A 13697-nucleotide genomic window follows, 5' to 3' on the forward strand; every position below is an offset into this window, starting at 1 on the left:
AATAAATGTACAATGTGCTTGAAGATTTTATTAACGAAACTTAAGATTCAAAACATAAAACTTCCAATTCCATATTTATTTGATGATGATATTTAAGATAAAAATTTAGTTGAGACTGTCACCTAAAATATTATGATGGAAAAAACCCAAAGACAAACTGCCAAATATCTCAATTTAATTTATTCATTAAGACAAAATTATCTGTTCAAATCAACGTAAACTCAGGGTCTCAATCTACTATTTGTATATTCTAAGATTATAAAGTGACATATAGGTTATGGACCGGGTGTAATTCGATTATGTATGATATTGTATTTCACTATACTTTTGACATACACATATCACAATCATAAAATACTTACTATCATAAAATACTAAATTACTCTAGCCAGTTGAAACCTTCAGCAACCCCCCAAAAATCAGACTTCACAAAATAATCATAATAATGGCAAACTCAAATTCCCATATTTACATTACCCTGATGTACATTATCACTAATTTAGTTTATTTTACTGACTTTTTACGATCAATTTATAAAAATAAATTTATACAACAAAATGCATTCTTTGATGATCATGAGGGTTATGAGGGTAACGTTAGTTCGATCATTGCATTTTTAATGCGGGTTCATGATATGTATTTTTACTGCAATATCGCTACTTTCATATCCCGCACAAATCACAAAAAACCCAAACAAAAACATTTTATTGTTTTATTGCATCTTTGTGCATAAGAATAGTTTTTTATTCATAACGAACCCTTCAAGAGAAAATGTACCTTTAGTCATGGGTACGTTTTCACCAGGGTACGTTTTCACCTGGGTACGTTTTCTTTAGTTACCATCGACTGGGGGGTGACATAAACCGAAAGAAGAATGAAACTTGACGTTTGTTAGACGTAAGACTCCGGAGTGCCAGATAGACAGTAAAAATAAATATAATTCTTTATTGTTTTAACTTCCACCCTTAAATTGAATACTAGTAATTGCAAATTCCACAAGTAGGCTTATGATGTAAACTGTAAATGGTGTAACGTAATGGTATAAGATATTGCAATATTGTCAGATCGGGATTCGTCTCTACGATCGGAGGAGTTAAACTATAATTTTTTTTTAATGTAGAACTTAGATAAATATTTATTTCATTATGAATAAGTATAGTATACGCCACTGAAAAGTAATTTGAGAGTGTTTTGTTTGTTTGTTTGTTTGACAGAGCTCGGAAAACACTGAGCTCTGTGTGAAAGGCCCGAGATGTTGCGATTGTAAGCATATTTATCAATTTCGCCCCCGTGCTAACTCGGTCCAATGTAATGATTGAATTTTTAAATTCTTTAACAAAAAAGAGACATTATGAAAATCCACTATTTAAACAAGATTTGCAATATAAAATGTTAAACCGACTGATGTTTTAAAAATAATTAATTTTAATTAATAAATTTTTTTCATTGCCATGCTTATTTTAGGGTTTCAAAGTGATATTGCTGTTGATCTTTGTATATAACACTTCATCATGAGGGATAAAACGGGACTTAAGAAAGCACAGTTAAAAGGTATTTAATACGCTGTGAACTTTGTCAAGAAAATAACTCTTGAGGTCTTACCTTTCACGAAACTTATACATACTACAGCTTGAATTTGGTGAATCTTCTGGTCTTAACCTATCATACATGTATATGAACAATTTAATGTTCCAAACATTGAATTTCCAAGAAGATAAATTGCATTAAAATATATTAAAACGTAATAATTATTACTTATATGTCATCATTAATGTGACTTGTAGGTCCCATACACATCATGTAATAAATTTAATTTTCTGGATATTTCGAGAGCTCATTTGTTTTGTTCAATGCTTTTTTTAACTTATACATAACAGACAAAGTAAAGAAGATTGTCACAAGAAAAGCTGCTATAAGCAGTGCTCCTGTAGATGATGACAACGGGACTCAGTCTCAGATGCGATACAATTTCAGGAAAAGAAAAGCAAATGAAGAGAAGGGTAAATTGCGATTTTAAGCTACCACTATTGTATTACATACTAGTTAAATTTTAAATACGCTTTTATCAAGATCACATTTAAATTTAATTAAACTAATACTTTCTTCTTACAATGTCTGATGATAAAATATGAAGTATGGGCAAGAAAGACAATGAAAAAGCCCTGTGAAATCATATGGGAAAAAGTCTTGTTTGTGAACTAATTCTCATTCAATAATATATTAAATATAAGTTCAAGTTGCAAAAAGGGGTTGTTAACTATCAGATATTATAAAAAAGACATTGCAAGGGACTACTTTGAAGTTTTGGGTTGTTTTTGTTTTTTGTTTTTTGTTGTTGTTTTTTTTATTGAATTTTTCACTTTCACAACCCATATGTGTACATACATGTCTTATCTTGTACTTCTGTTTATATAATCATCTTGAAAAGCTTCTAACTATTTGATTACTCTATATTATACAGTTCTTATGTAGTGAAAGTAAATTTTAGGAGAGAGAGAGAGAGAATAAAGGGGAGAGAGTGAGGGAAAGGATTGGGGCATTGTTCACATATGGATATAATAAAATATAAACCATATTCATGTGATAGACCCCTGTTCTACAGGGATACTTGAGGGAGGAAAAAGGATAAAACAAAAAATCACAAAAAGACATCAAAGTTCAAAACAATATTGAGATGAGACACAATAGAGAGACAATTAAACTATATATATAATGCAGTGCTATAGCTTATCACATATTTTTTGCCAATGGCTTTCATACTCTTTATATCTACAATTTTTCATTAGTATATATTTTTCAGTCAAGAGCCTCTCTATTATAACATTTTTTAATCCATGTATATTTGGATTTGTATTACTTTTGTATTTACAGGAAAAAATATATTGCTTCACAATAAGAACTATCAAGTTGAAAAATCTATAAATATCTCTATTTTTATATTTTCCAAAGAGAACTGATTGTTTATCAAATGTTATTAACAAATCAAAATGTCGCAAGATCCAGTCTTCAACAGCAGACCATAATTCTTTTACAATAGTACATTCATAGAATAAATGCCCAATACTATCTTCATCTCTTTTACAGAAAGTGCATACGGGAGACTCTGCTTTTTTTATTTTGAAAAGATATTTATTTGTCGGAACAATCCTATGAAGAATTTGGAACTGTAACCAATGTAGTTTTGATTCTTGTGTAGTTTTGAAGGGGGGTTCAAAAATTGTGTTCCAGGTTTCTTGTGCATAATTATGACCCTTTTCTCTCCATTTTGGTATAGATGTACATGTTTCTCTCTTTTTATCAAATAATAAGTTGTACATAAGTTTGCAGCCTTTACAATTATTATTAAACAATAGGATATGATTAGGGATAACATGTCCATATTCTTTTATTATTTGTAAGTTTGGTATGTATAAATCTTGTGTATGCAATCTGGTCCTTACAGCAGTTCTTAAACTTGCATATTCGATAAAGTTTGTCATTGGATTGGTTTGTTTCAATTTTTCAAAGCTTATATATGTTCCATTAATATTAAGTAAATCACCAACAAAAATAAATCTTGTATTAGCAAAGCTTTTAAAAAATATTGATTTATTGTCTACTGTGATTTTGGGATTGTACAATATATTGAAGTTTTTTTTAAGTCGTAATTTCCAATGAAAGCGGAATTTTTCTTGATAAATGTTGACAAGAGTGAAGCTAGTTATTTTTTTCACTTACTTTTTGTAGAACATTGCCCTACGAATACCAACAAAAAACATCGACCAAATATTCAGGCACAAAATGATGAGCAGAAAACGGTTACTAATTCCAGAATATTGATCTCAAGAGGTAAAATGACGGCTTTGAAAGAACAAACCAATAAAACTACGCAACACAAACCAACACAATCCCTCAAAAGAAAGAATCATTCCCCAGTGACCACCAGTGCCAATAGCAGCAAGAAAGCAAAGCTTCCTCCAAAGTTGAAGAATAAAACATCGCAAAAACCTACATCTGTCTGGACAGGGAAAGAATCTTTAGTTAAGAAAGGCGCAAAATCATCCTCAAAGTTAAGGACGGCAAAAAAAGGAAAAGAATCCATTTCTCCAAGATTGAAGCAGAGTTTGGGGAACAGAAATCCATCTACTCTGAAAAAGAGAATAAGATCAGCCCAAGTAAAGGAACCAATTTCTGAGAAAGAAATGCAATCCAAAACGCCGTTAAAAAGAAAAAGTAAAGGTTGTAAAGAGTTGTCGGGAAAGTTTGCAGACATGTTCCTGAACAAATTGGATTTAGTAGCTCATATTGGTAACCATTCGCCAATACATGGAATAAGCGTTACTCACGATAACCTGGTATGGGTGAACTCTCTGTCGAAGCGGGTGAATCTTTACAATTCTTCTGGAGACCTTCTTAGATTTTTTGATTTAGACTACCACCCAGTTTCCAATTGCTGCATGCCCAATGGCGACTTACTTGTGACACAAGCCTACAGTATAGGGGCCAAACCTACTGTGGAATATATTTCTCGAGAAGGGAACACAAGGTTGCTAGCTGATCTCTCTATGCATACCAGTTTACTGTGTGGAATTCTTTATCAAGACGAGAGGATATACGTCATAGGTCATGCGGACAAGAACATCATTTTAAAAGTTGACATGAATGGAGAAGTAGAGAAAGTCTTTGAAACAAAACCAGATCGTGTAAACGTAAATCATCTTATTTCTCAAAATGGTCAAATTTTTGCTCTGAACACTCAAATGTTCTCCATGTATCTGTTGGGTTCTGATGAGATTTCAAGTAAGGTTATTAACAAAGTGGAGGTAGATAAGTCATATTCAGGAAGTGCCTCTGTTGACAACTTCGGGAATATCATAGTGGGAACAGACCCACCAGCCTCTAAGATTGTCGTAATCGATCCGAGACTAGAGCGTAAGCACGAGATAGGTTGTGATTTTCTAGGAAGGGTCCGAGCCACAGCTGTCGACAAACAAAACCATCTCTGGGTTGGAACAGACGATGGAAATCTGTACATTGCAAAATACCTTAAATAATGACCTTTCTTTGATGATAATGAATGCTTTTGGTTTTATGGATTGGTAAAACTGGAAGCATCCATTGTCTAACGTAAACTGGTCCAACCAGGGATAACGCTATACATTTACGTCTACCGAGTATGATTCCCTCCATTTCTTACGGAAACTTATAGTTAATTCATATCTCTATAAAAACAGCTAGACTGGAATCTACATGCCCTGTTTATTGATTGGTTGAAAACTACTGTGACTGAAACTGACAGGAAAATGATAGGACTGAAATCTGCACGCCCCGTTTATCGATTGATCGAAACCTACAGCGACCTTTTAAAAATCACGGACTGCACGAAATAATCATAACGGTGTTAAGACTCAAAATCCTATAGGTGACAATTTGGCTGTTTCTATTAGCTACTTACGTACCGATGTACATTAACAGTAACTTAGTGAATTTTATTTACTTTTTATAATCAGTTTATTAATTTGTAAAAAGAAAAGATGTAAATATAAACAAAAAATACTTTCTTTGATGATTCACGCGGGTTATGAAGGTAGCAGTCATTGCATAAAAAATTTCCATAACCTTCTAACGCGGGTTATGTATATTTTTTTTCTGCAATGTAGCCATATTCATGTCCCGCATGACTCATCAAAGAAAGCATTTGTTTAAATACACAGTGAATCCCTGTAAACATTACATCTTATCAAAATGTTTTTCCTATTATTTTATTTGTATGTCTGTTTAAGATTTCTTGAAACCTATTTTAATAAATGCCGGATTGTCCCAGTCCAACGTAAATGGGCAATTAACGTTACTGTATGGATTACGTTACTTACTGGCAACTAGTGTCTTCTGAAGAATTTGTATAAGAAGATTAGTTTCATATGCGTGATGAATTAGTTGAGGCCTTTTTGGTTTTTGTTGGGTTTTTGATAGTTTTTGTTAGTTTAAAAATTCAATTTTATTGTTTTCTCGATTCTGGCAGAATCATAAGAAGGGATTGTACTCCTTAGCAACGGAGAAAATAGATAGGAGGAAGTTATGATTTTAGCATATATTTTATTAATTTATTCTAATGCCAAATAAAAAAATAATAATTCATGAGTACCAAGTTTATTGTTGTTATTTAGTTTCTATAAAAGTAATGTCAAATTAAAAAAGGCAAATATCAGACTTGATACTAATTCAGGTCTATATACTTATTCATTTTCTTCCATTCATTTGCTTCTGATTTTTGGTTTTTTTAGTTTGTTTTTTGTTTTTTGCAAAGTTGAACTTCCATTTAAAGAACACCCAAATAGGGGTTAAAGATCATCTTCACAATGGTTTTCATCTTAGCTGCAGCAGCTAGTGAGGCATATGGCTGCCACTCTTTATTTTTTTTATCCATCATTATAATCCGCTATTCCCCCAATGAACATAAAACTGTTTTTCCTATTGCCGACAATGGGTCCTATCACCTGATCATACTCGGAATCGAAACATGTGATGCCATAATTGTACGCGAAATCTAGCCTCGTGTGGTCGTACTTTGTGATTGCTCGCCCAGACCCCACCACCCCAAAACCTGACTGTGGGAACATTCTCTCTAATCTCAGCCTCCTCTAGTCTGTCAGGGTGCTAGACTCTCCTATGGAAATGTACAGTTTATCAAATTCTTTTGGCGCACGGTTTAAATCAGCCTCTTGTTTTTTCCAGCAATTCCTGTCCTTCATGGATGTAGGGTTCTCAGTGAGCCTTTTCTGGTTTCCTTGTGCAGTTCTCCTCGATTTTCTCTGCAACACGCTCTCTGGGTGACCAGGTCCTTGTTTTTGTACTGAATGTTGCCCTCTTTGTCCTGTAGAATCTTGTCCACGTGAAAGCAAAAGTAGCCCTTGTCATTTCAGCGAGATATCACTATGTCAACACGCCTCACGTGCTTGTAGACGTTGGTGTAATGAGGAACTCCTCCTGCTACCCCACCATTAACAAATGCTCAATATTCTGGAATGTTCCTATGAAAAAAAAATTACGCAAAATTATATTGAGGCATGAAGCGTACTCAGCCTACCAGGTACTTGCAGGAAATTGCGTTAAATTGATACGGAATTTAGGAGCAGGTCTCTCTTACTGTCCTTCTTTCAATATCAATTGAATTTAATTAAACTTCAAATCGTAAAATATCTGCCGAGAGGCCTAAACATAGCTATGAATGTATCGTGTACTTTATATAAATTTGAACTCGAATTTGCCAAAGAAGAATTTAAAACTGAAGAATATAAAATTGGATAAATATCTGGCTTGATACCCTTGATAAAGCTATTCACCCAGTAGTCGGCTGGTAGTGTTGCCTGATGAGATCTGAGCTGCCCGGGATTGCCCGATCTCTGGGAGCTTGGTGGACACACATTTATGTTCTCCAATAAAACCCACTGTGTACACAGAACATTCTCCTTAAAAAAATTCATTAGATCACGCCAGATGGTTGTAAACAATACTTACCAGAAATCAGAAATATTACTAAATGAATATGGTACATATAACACTTTCTGATTTATAGTAAGGTAAGAAATAAAATCAAAATGTTTCTCAAAATGAAACTCTTACTGGACCAATATCACAACTATAAAAAGTTAAAATTTTAGTAGATAAGCAATTAACACTAGGTTATGTCACTGTAAAAACCATAATAGTCCTACCCTCTGTCTTGTATTTGACAAAAGTGGTTATGTTATCCATCATGGCGTCCACAGCGAGCTTCTCACAGTAGTTAGCTGTAATGATTCTGATGGTGGGCTGTTGGTTGGCAGCAATGCTTGGCATGTGTTTCACCATCTGTACTTCAGTTTCTACAAGTTTAAGTAGTATCACGTTTTAAACAGATCTCCATTGCGTTCATACAATAAATGTACAATGTGCTTGAAGATTTTATTAACGAAACTTAAGATTCAAAACATAAAACTTCCAATTCCATAGTTATTTGATGATGATATTTAAGATAAAAATTAGTTGAGACTGTCACCTAAAATATTAAAATGCTAAAAAAAATCAAAGACAAACTGCCAAATATCTCAATTTAATTTATTCAGTAAGACAAAGTTATCTGTACAAATCAACGTAAACTCAGGGTCTCAATCTACTGTATATACTGTATTTGTATATTCTAAGATTATAAAGTGACATGTAGGTTATGGACCGGGTGTAATTCGATTAATATGTATGATATTGTATTTCACTATACTTTTGACATACACATGTCACAATCATAAAATACTATCATAAAATACTTACTTACTTACTTCCTCTAACCAGTTTATCGATCAGTTGAAACCTTCAGCAACCCCCCAAAAATCAGACTTCACAAAATAATCATAATAATGCCAAATTATATTCCCATATTTACATTACCCTGTTATACATTATCACTAATTTAGTTTATTTTACTGACTTTTTACGATCAATATATAAATGTAAATATATACACGAAAATGCATTCTTTGATGAACATGTGGGTTATGAAGCTAACGTTAGTTCGATCATTGCATTTTTAATGCGGATTATATGTATTTTTTCTGCAATATCGCTACTTTCATATCCCACACAAATCACAAAAAAAACCAAACAAAAACATTTTATTGTTTTATTGCATGTTTGTGCATAAGAATAGTTTTTTTTATACCGAACCCTTCAAGGGAAAATGTACCTTTAGTCATGGGTACGTTTTCACTAGGGTACGTTTTCACCTGGGTACGTTTTCTTTGGTTACCATCGACTGGAGGGTGACATAAACCGAAAGAGGAGGTAACTTGACGTTTGTTATACGTAAGACTCCGGGGTGCCAGTTAGACAGTAAAAATAAATATAATTCTTTATTGTTTTAACTTCCACTCTTAAATTGAATGATTGCAAAGTCCACAAGTCGGCTTTTAATGTAAACTGTAAAAGGTGTAACGTAATGGTATAAGGTATTGCAATATTGTCAGATCGGTAATCGTCTCTACCATCGAAGGAGTCAAACTATACTATATTTTTTTTAAATGTAGAACTTAGATAAATATTTATTTGATTATGAATAAGTATAGTATACGCCACTGAAAAGTTATTTTAGAATTTTTTGGTTTTTTTTTTTACTTTTGACAGAGCTCGGAAAACACTGAGCTCTGGGGGATAGGCCTGAGATGTTGCGATTGTAAGCATATTTATCAATTTCGCCCCCGTGCTAACTCGGTCCAATTTTAAGGTCAGACGACACGTTCCTCAATTTTATATAACATTTTCCATGAATTTGTTGATGGTTTACTCATACTCTGACAAGCTTTCTTTCAAAGAAATAGGATACCTTACCAGACATTTCTGCAAAATACTAGAAAAAGCAATTTCCTATATAATCTTCATGAAAATACACTTGAATTGGTGATATAGAAATGAATAAATAATACAGCAAAACGAAATTCATTATATTGGCCTGGGCTTTGAACTCACAACCTCTAGAACCTACGCTCCTGGCAGAGAGCGGCCACGGCTCTAACCACTCGGCCATCTAGGCCAATATCCATATACAAGTAAATTTTATTCGCTTTTAAAATCATTATAATAATAATTATTATTATTGGAACTCTTTATTAAGAGGAGATAAAAAAAAAAGATGCTTGAGGAACGTGTCGTCTGACATTAAATTCATTAACAATTTTTTTTTATAGACATTATGAAAATCCTCTCTTTTAAACAAGATTTGCAATATTAAATGTTAAACCGACTGATGTTTTCATTGCCATGCTTATTTTAGGGTTTCAAAGGGATATTGAAGAAATCCTGTTGAACTTCATCATGAGGAATAAAACGGGACTTAAGAAAGCACAGTTAAAAGGTATTTAATACGCTCTGAGCTTTGTCAATAAAATAACTCTTGAGGTCTTACCTTTCACGAAACTTTTACATACTTTAGCTTGAATTTGGTGAATCTGCTGGTCAAAACCTATCATACATGTATGAACTATAATGTTCCAAACATTGAATTTCCAAGAAGGATAATTGCATTAAAATATATTAAAACGTAATTACTTAATATATGTCATCATTAATGTGACTTGTAGGTCCCATGCCATAAATTTAATTTTCCGGATATTTTGAGACTCATTTGTTTTGTTCAATGTTTTTTTAACTTATACATGACAGATAAAGTAAAAAAGACTGTCACAAGAAAAGCTGCTATAAGCAGTGCTCCTGTAGATGATGATAACAGGGCTCAGTCTCAGATGCGATATAATCTCCGGAAAAGAAAAGGACAAGAAGAGAACGGTAAATTGCTATTTTAAGCCACCACTATTGTGTTACATACTAGTTAAATTTGAAATAGGCTTTTATCAATATCACATTTAAAATTAATTTAACTGATACTTTCTTCTTACAATGTGTGATGATAAAATATGAAGTATCGGCAAGAAAGAAATTGAAAAAAACTGTGAAATCATATGGAAAGAAGTCTTGTTCATGGACTTATTCTCATTTAATAATATATTAAATGTAAGTTTAAGTTGCAAAAAGGGGTCGTTAACTATCAGATATTTTAGAAAAGACATGGCAAGGGACTACTTTGAAGTTTTTTTAAAGTCCTAAAAACCAATGAAAGGCAATTTCTCTTTAAGTAAGTTGATAAGTGTGAAGCTAGTTTTTTTTCTTTTTGTAGACCATTGCCCTGTGAACAAAAAACATCGACCACATATTCAAGGACAAAATGATGAGCAGAAAACGGTTACTAATTCCAGAATATTTATCACAAGAAGTAAAATGACAGTTTCGAAAGAACAAACCAAAAAAACTACGCAACACAAAACAACACAATCCCTCAAAAGAAAGAATCAAGCCCCAGTGACCACCAGTGCCAATAGTAGCAAGAAGGCAAAGCCTCCTCCAAAATTGAATAAAAAATCGCAAAAACCAACATCTGTCTGGACAGGGAAAGCGTCTTTAGTTAAGAAAGACGCAAAATCGTCCTCAAAGTTAAGGACGGCAAAAAAAGGAAAAGAATACATTTCTCCAAGATTGAAGCAGAGTTTGGGGAATAGAAATCCGTCTACTCTGAAAAAGAGAATAAGATCAGCCCAAGTAAAGGAACCAATTTCTGAGAAAGAAATGCAATCCAAAAAGCCGTTAAAAAGACAAAGTAAAGGTTGTAAAGAGTTGTCGGGAAAGTTTGCAGACATGTTCCTGAACAAATTGGATTTAGTAGCTCATATTGGTAACCATTCGCCTATACATGGAATAAGCGTTACTCACGATAACCTGGTATGGGTGAACTCTCTGTCGAACCGGGTGAATCTTTACAATTCTTCCGGAGACCTTCTTAGATTTTTTGATTTAGACTACCACCCGGTTTTCAATTGCTGCATGCCCAATGGCGACTTACTAGTGACACAAGCCTACAGTATAGGGGCCAAAACTACTGTGGAATATATTTCTCGAGAAGGGAACACAAGGTTGTTAGCTGATCTCTCTATGCATACCAGTTTACTGTGTGGAATTATTTATCAAGACGAGAGGATATACGTCATAGGTCATGCGGACAAGAACATCGTTTTAAAAGTTGACATGAATGGAGAAGTAGAGAAAGTCTTTGAAACAAAACCAGATCGTGTGAACGTAAATCATCTTATTTCTCAAAATGGTCAAATTTTTGCTCTGAACACTCAAATGTTCTCCATGTATCTGTTGGGTTCTGATGAGATTTCCAGTAAGGTTATTAACAAAGTGGAGGTAGATAAGTCATATTCAGGAAGTGCCTCTGTTGACAACTTCGGGAATATCATAGTGGGAACAGACCCGCCAGCCTCTAAGATTGTCGTAATCGATCCGAGACTAGAGCGTAAGCACGAGATAGGTTGTGATTTTCTAGGAAGAGTCCGAGCCACAGCTGTCGACAAACAAAACAAGCTCTGGATTGGAACAGACGCTGGAAACCTGTACATTGCAAAATACCTTAAATAAAGACCTTCCTTTGATGAAAATGAATGCTTTTGGTTTTATGGATTGCTAAAACCGAAAGCATCCCTTGTCTAACGTAAACTGGTCCAACCAGGGATAACGTTATACATTTACGTCTGCCGAGTATGATTCCTTCCATTTATTTCGGAAACTTATAGTTAATTCATATCTCTATAGAAACAGCTAGACTGGAATCTACATGCCCTGTTTATTGATTGGTTGAAAACTACTGTGACTGAAACTGACAGGAAAATGATAGGACTGAAATCTGCACGCCCCGTTTATCGATTGATCGAAACCTACAGCGACCTTTGAAAAATCACGGACTGCACGAAATAATCATAACGGTGTTAGACTCAAAATCCTATAGGTGACAATTTGGCTGTCTCTATTAGCTACTTACGTACCGATGTACATGAACAGTAACTTAGTGAATGTTACTTTTTATAATCAATTTATTAATTTGTAAAAAAAAAAAAAGAAAAAAAAAAGGATGTAAATGTAAACAAAACTAGATGCTGTCATTAGACAGTAATACCCGCACCATGTGTTTGCCCCTAAATAACACTGTTTTATACCAGTTTAATAAAAAATGAAGGCTACATGCAAACTCCGGTAATACATTTAAAAATTATAATTTTCATAACTGAAGGATGAGATCCCTGCCCATATGATAATACACATCGTGACATGAGCAGCACTTTATGTGCAATTTGGGGTAGAACTGTTTGCAGTGAATTTTCAGTTAATCAATAATCTTAACATTTTATGTCATAGGAAGTATAATGGTCTATATAATTATTACAAACAAAATTAAAAATTAAATTACGCCCCCTCCCCGTGGCGGTTGCCGGTTTTAGATTTGCTTCTGTGTGCCTACATGAACATCATCGTGTGCACAGATTTAGAGAAGGGGTGGGAGTGAGGGGTCCAGACCCCCGCTCCCCATGAAAATTCGTAAATTACCAAAAATACACCTTGGACCCCAATGCTCTTACAGACATGTAAACGCTCTAACCCATTGCGCTTCAATGTTAGGTAACATTATTTGGGGGGTAAATATTTAATCAATAGTCAACATACTTTATTGTTTATCTCAATAGGAAGTATACATGTACATCACAATATGCAGGTGTCCTGCACCACCTTAAAGCTGTTATTTACCTAATAAAATAGTGCAAGTGGATTTGAAGAATAGGTCATAAAAATACATGCATGTTACAAATGACTGATCTTTGTCTGAAGTTACGTACACAACACAGGTTTGCATGTCTCATTAGCGGGTACTAGTTTTACCCAGCTCTTCGATTAGATGGGTTCACGTGTATACATACATGGGTGTTGCTAAAACGCGGAACTGAAAACGGAACGGAAGGAAAACGGGAAATCTTATCTAATGTTATTTACCTCATAGATTTGTTAAGTATGCTAAAACGATATACTTTATGTACCTTTTTAATTTTTTTTGAAAGATTAGCAATATTAGATTATTTATTCAAGAATATTTATTTCCTCAAAATTAACAGTACATGCATTGACCACTATATTCTGTCCCAAAATATCCTCGATTCACTTTTTGCTGTATATTTATATATACCTCAGGGTTCAAGCGATTCTCTTTTAGAAGCATTAAACATTCTCATTATTCTTTCTTTAAACCGTCCTCTCTAGCTTATCAGCTGGTATAAATACACGGCTAAAAATAAAGAAGTCTACGGGGT

At 33.8% G+C, this 13697-nt stretch overlaps 3 protein-coding genes across 5 annotated transcripts; 2 read left to right on the forward strand and 1 right to left on the reverse strand.

Moving 5' to 3' along the window:
• The first annotated feature begins 813 nt into the window (after window positions 1-813).
• On the forward strand, window positions 814-6115 carry LOC105333431 (uncharacterized). Of its 3 annotated transcripts, none has more exons than XM_011436407.4 (4): window positions 814-924; window positions 1465-1551; window positions 1878-2000; window positions 3727-6115. In XM_011436407.4, the coding sequence occupies exons 2-4, from the start codon at window positions 1512-1514 to the stop codon at window positions 5031-5033; spliced, it is 1470 nt and encodes a 489-aa protein (XP_011434709.2). In that variant the 5' UTR covers window positions 814-924; window positions 1465-1511; the 3' UTR covers window positions 5034-6115. The 3 variants fall into 3 exon arrangements, with proteins under 3 accessions (XP_011434709.2, XP_034324460.1, XP_011434707.2); XM_034468569.2 differs by having other exon boundaries at window positions 879-897; XM_011436405.4 differs by lacking the exon at window positions 814-924 and adding an exon at window positions 1218-1263.
• Window positions 6116-6298: 183 nt separating this feature from the next.
• Window positions 6299-7199, reverse strand: LOC105347529 (uncharacterized). Its single transcript, XM_066085207.1, is given in 6 exon segments — window positions 6299-6400; window positions 6402-6710; window positions 6712-6819; window positions 6821-6972; window positions 6975-7010; window positions 7184-7199. Coding segments are annotated over 6 exon segments (723 nt in total).
• A 1966-nt stretch (window positions 7200-9165) lies between these two features.
• LOC136269485 (uncharacterized) lies at window positions 9166-12484 on the forward strand. The gene is made up of 4 exons (XM_011436403.4): window positions 9166-9184; window positions 9782-9862; window positions 10171-10293; window positions 10682-12484. The coding sequence occupies exons 2-4, from the start codon at window positions 9823-9825 to the stop codon at window positions 11977-11979; spliced, it is 1461 nt and encodes a 486-aa protein (XP_011434705.3). The 5' UTR covers window positions 9166-9184; window positions 9782-9822; the 3' UTR covers window positions 11980-12484.
• The last annotated feature ends 1213 nt before the right edge of the window (window positions 12485-13697 follow it).

This window comes from Magallana gigas, chromosome 5, assembly GCF_963853765.1.
Source record: "Magallana gigas chromosome 5, xbMagGiga1.1, whole genome shotgun sequence".
NCBI lineage: Eukaryota > Metazoa > Mollusca > Bivalvia > Ostreida > Ostreidae > Magallana > Magallana gigas.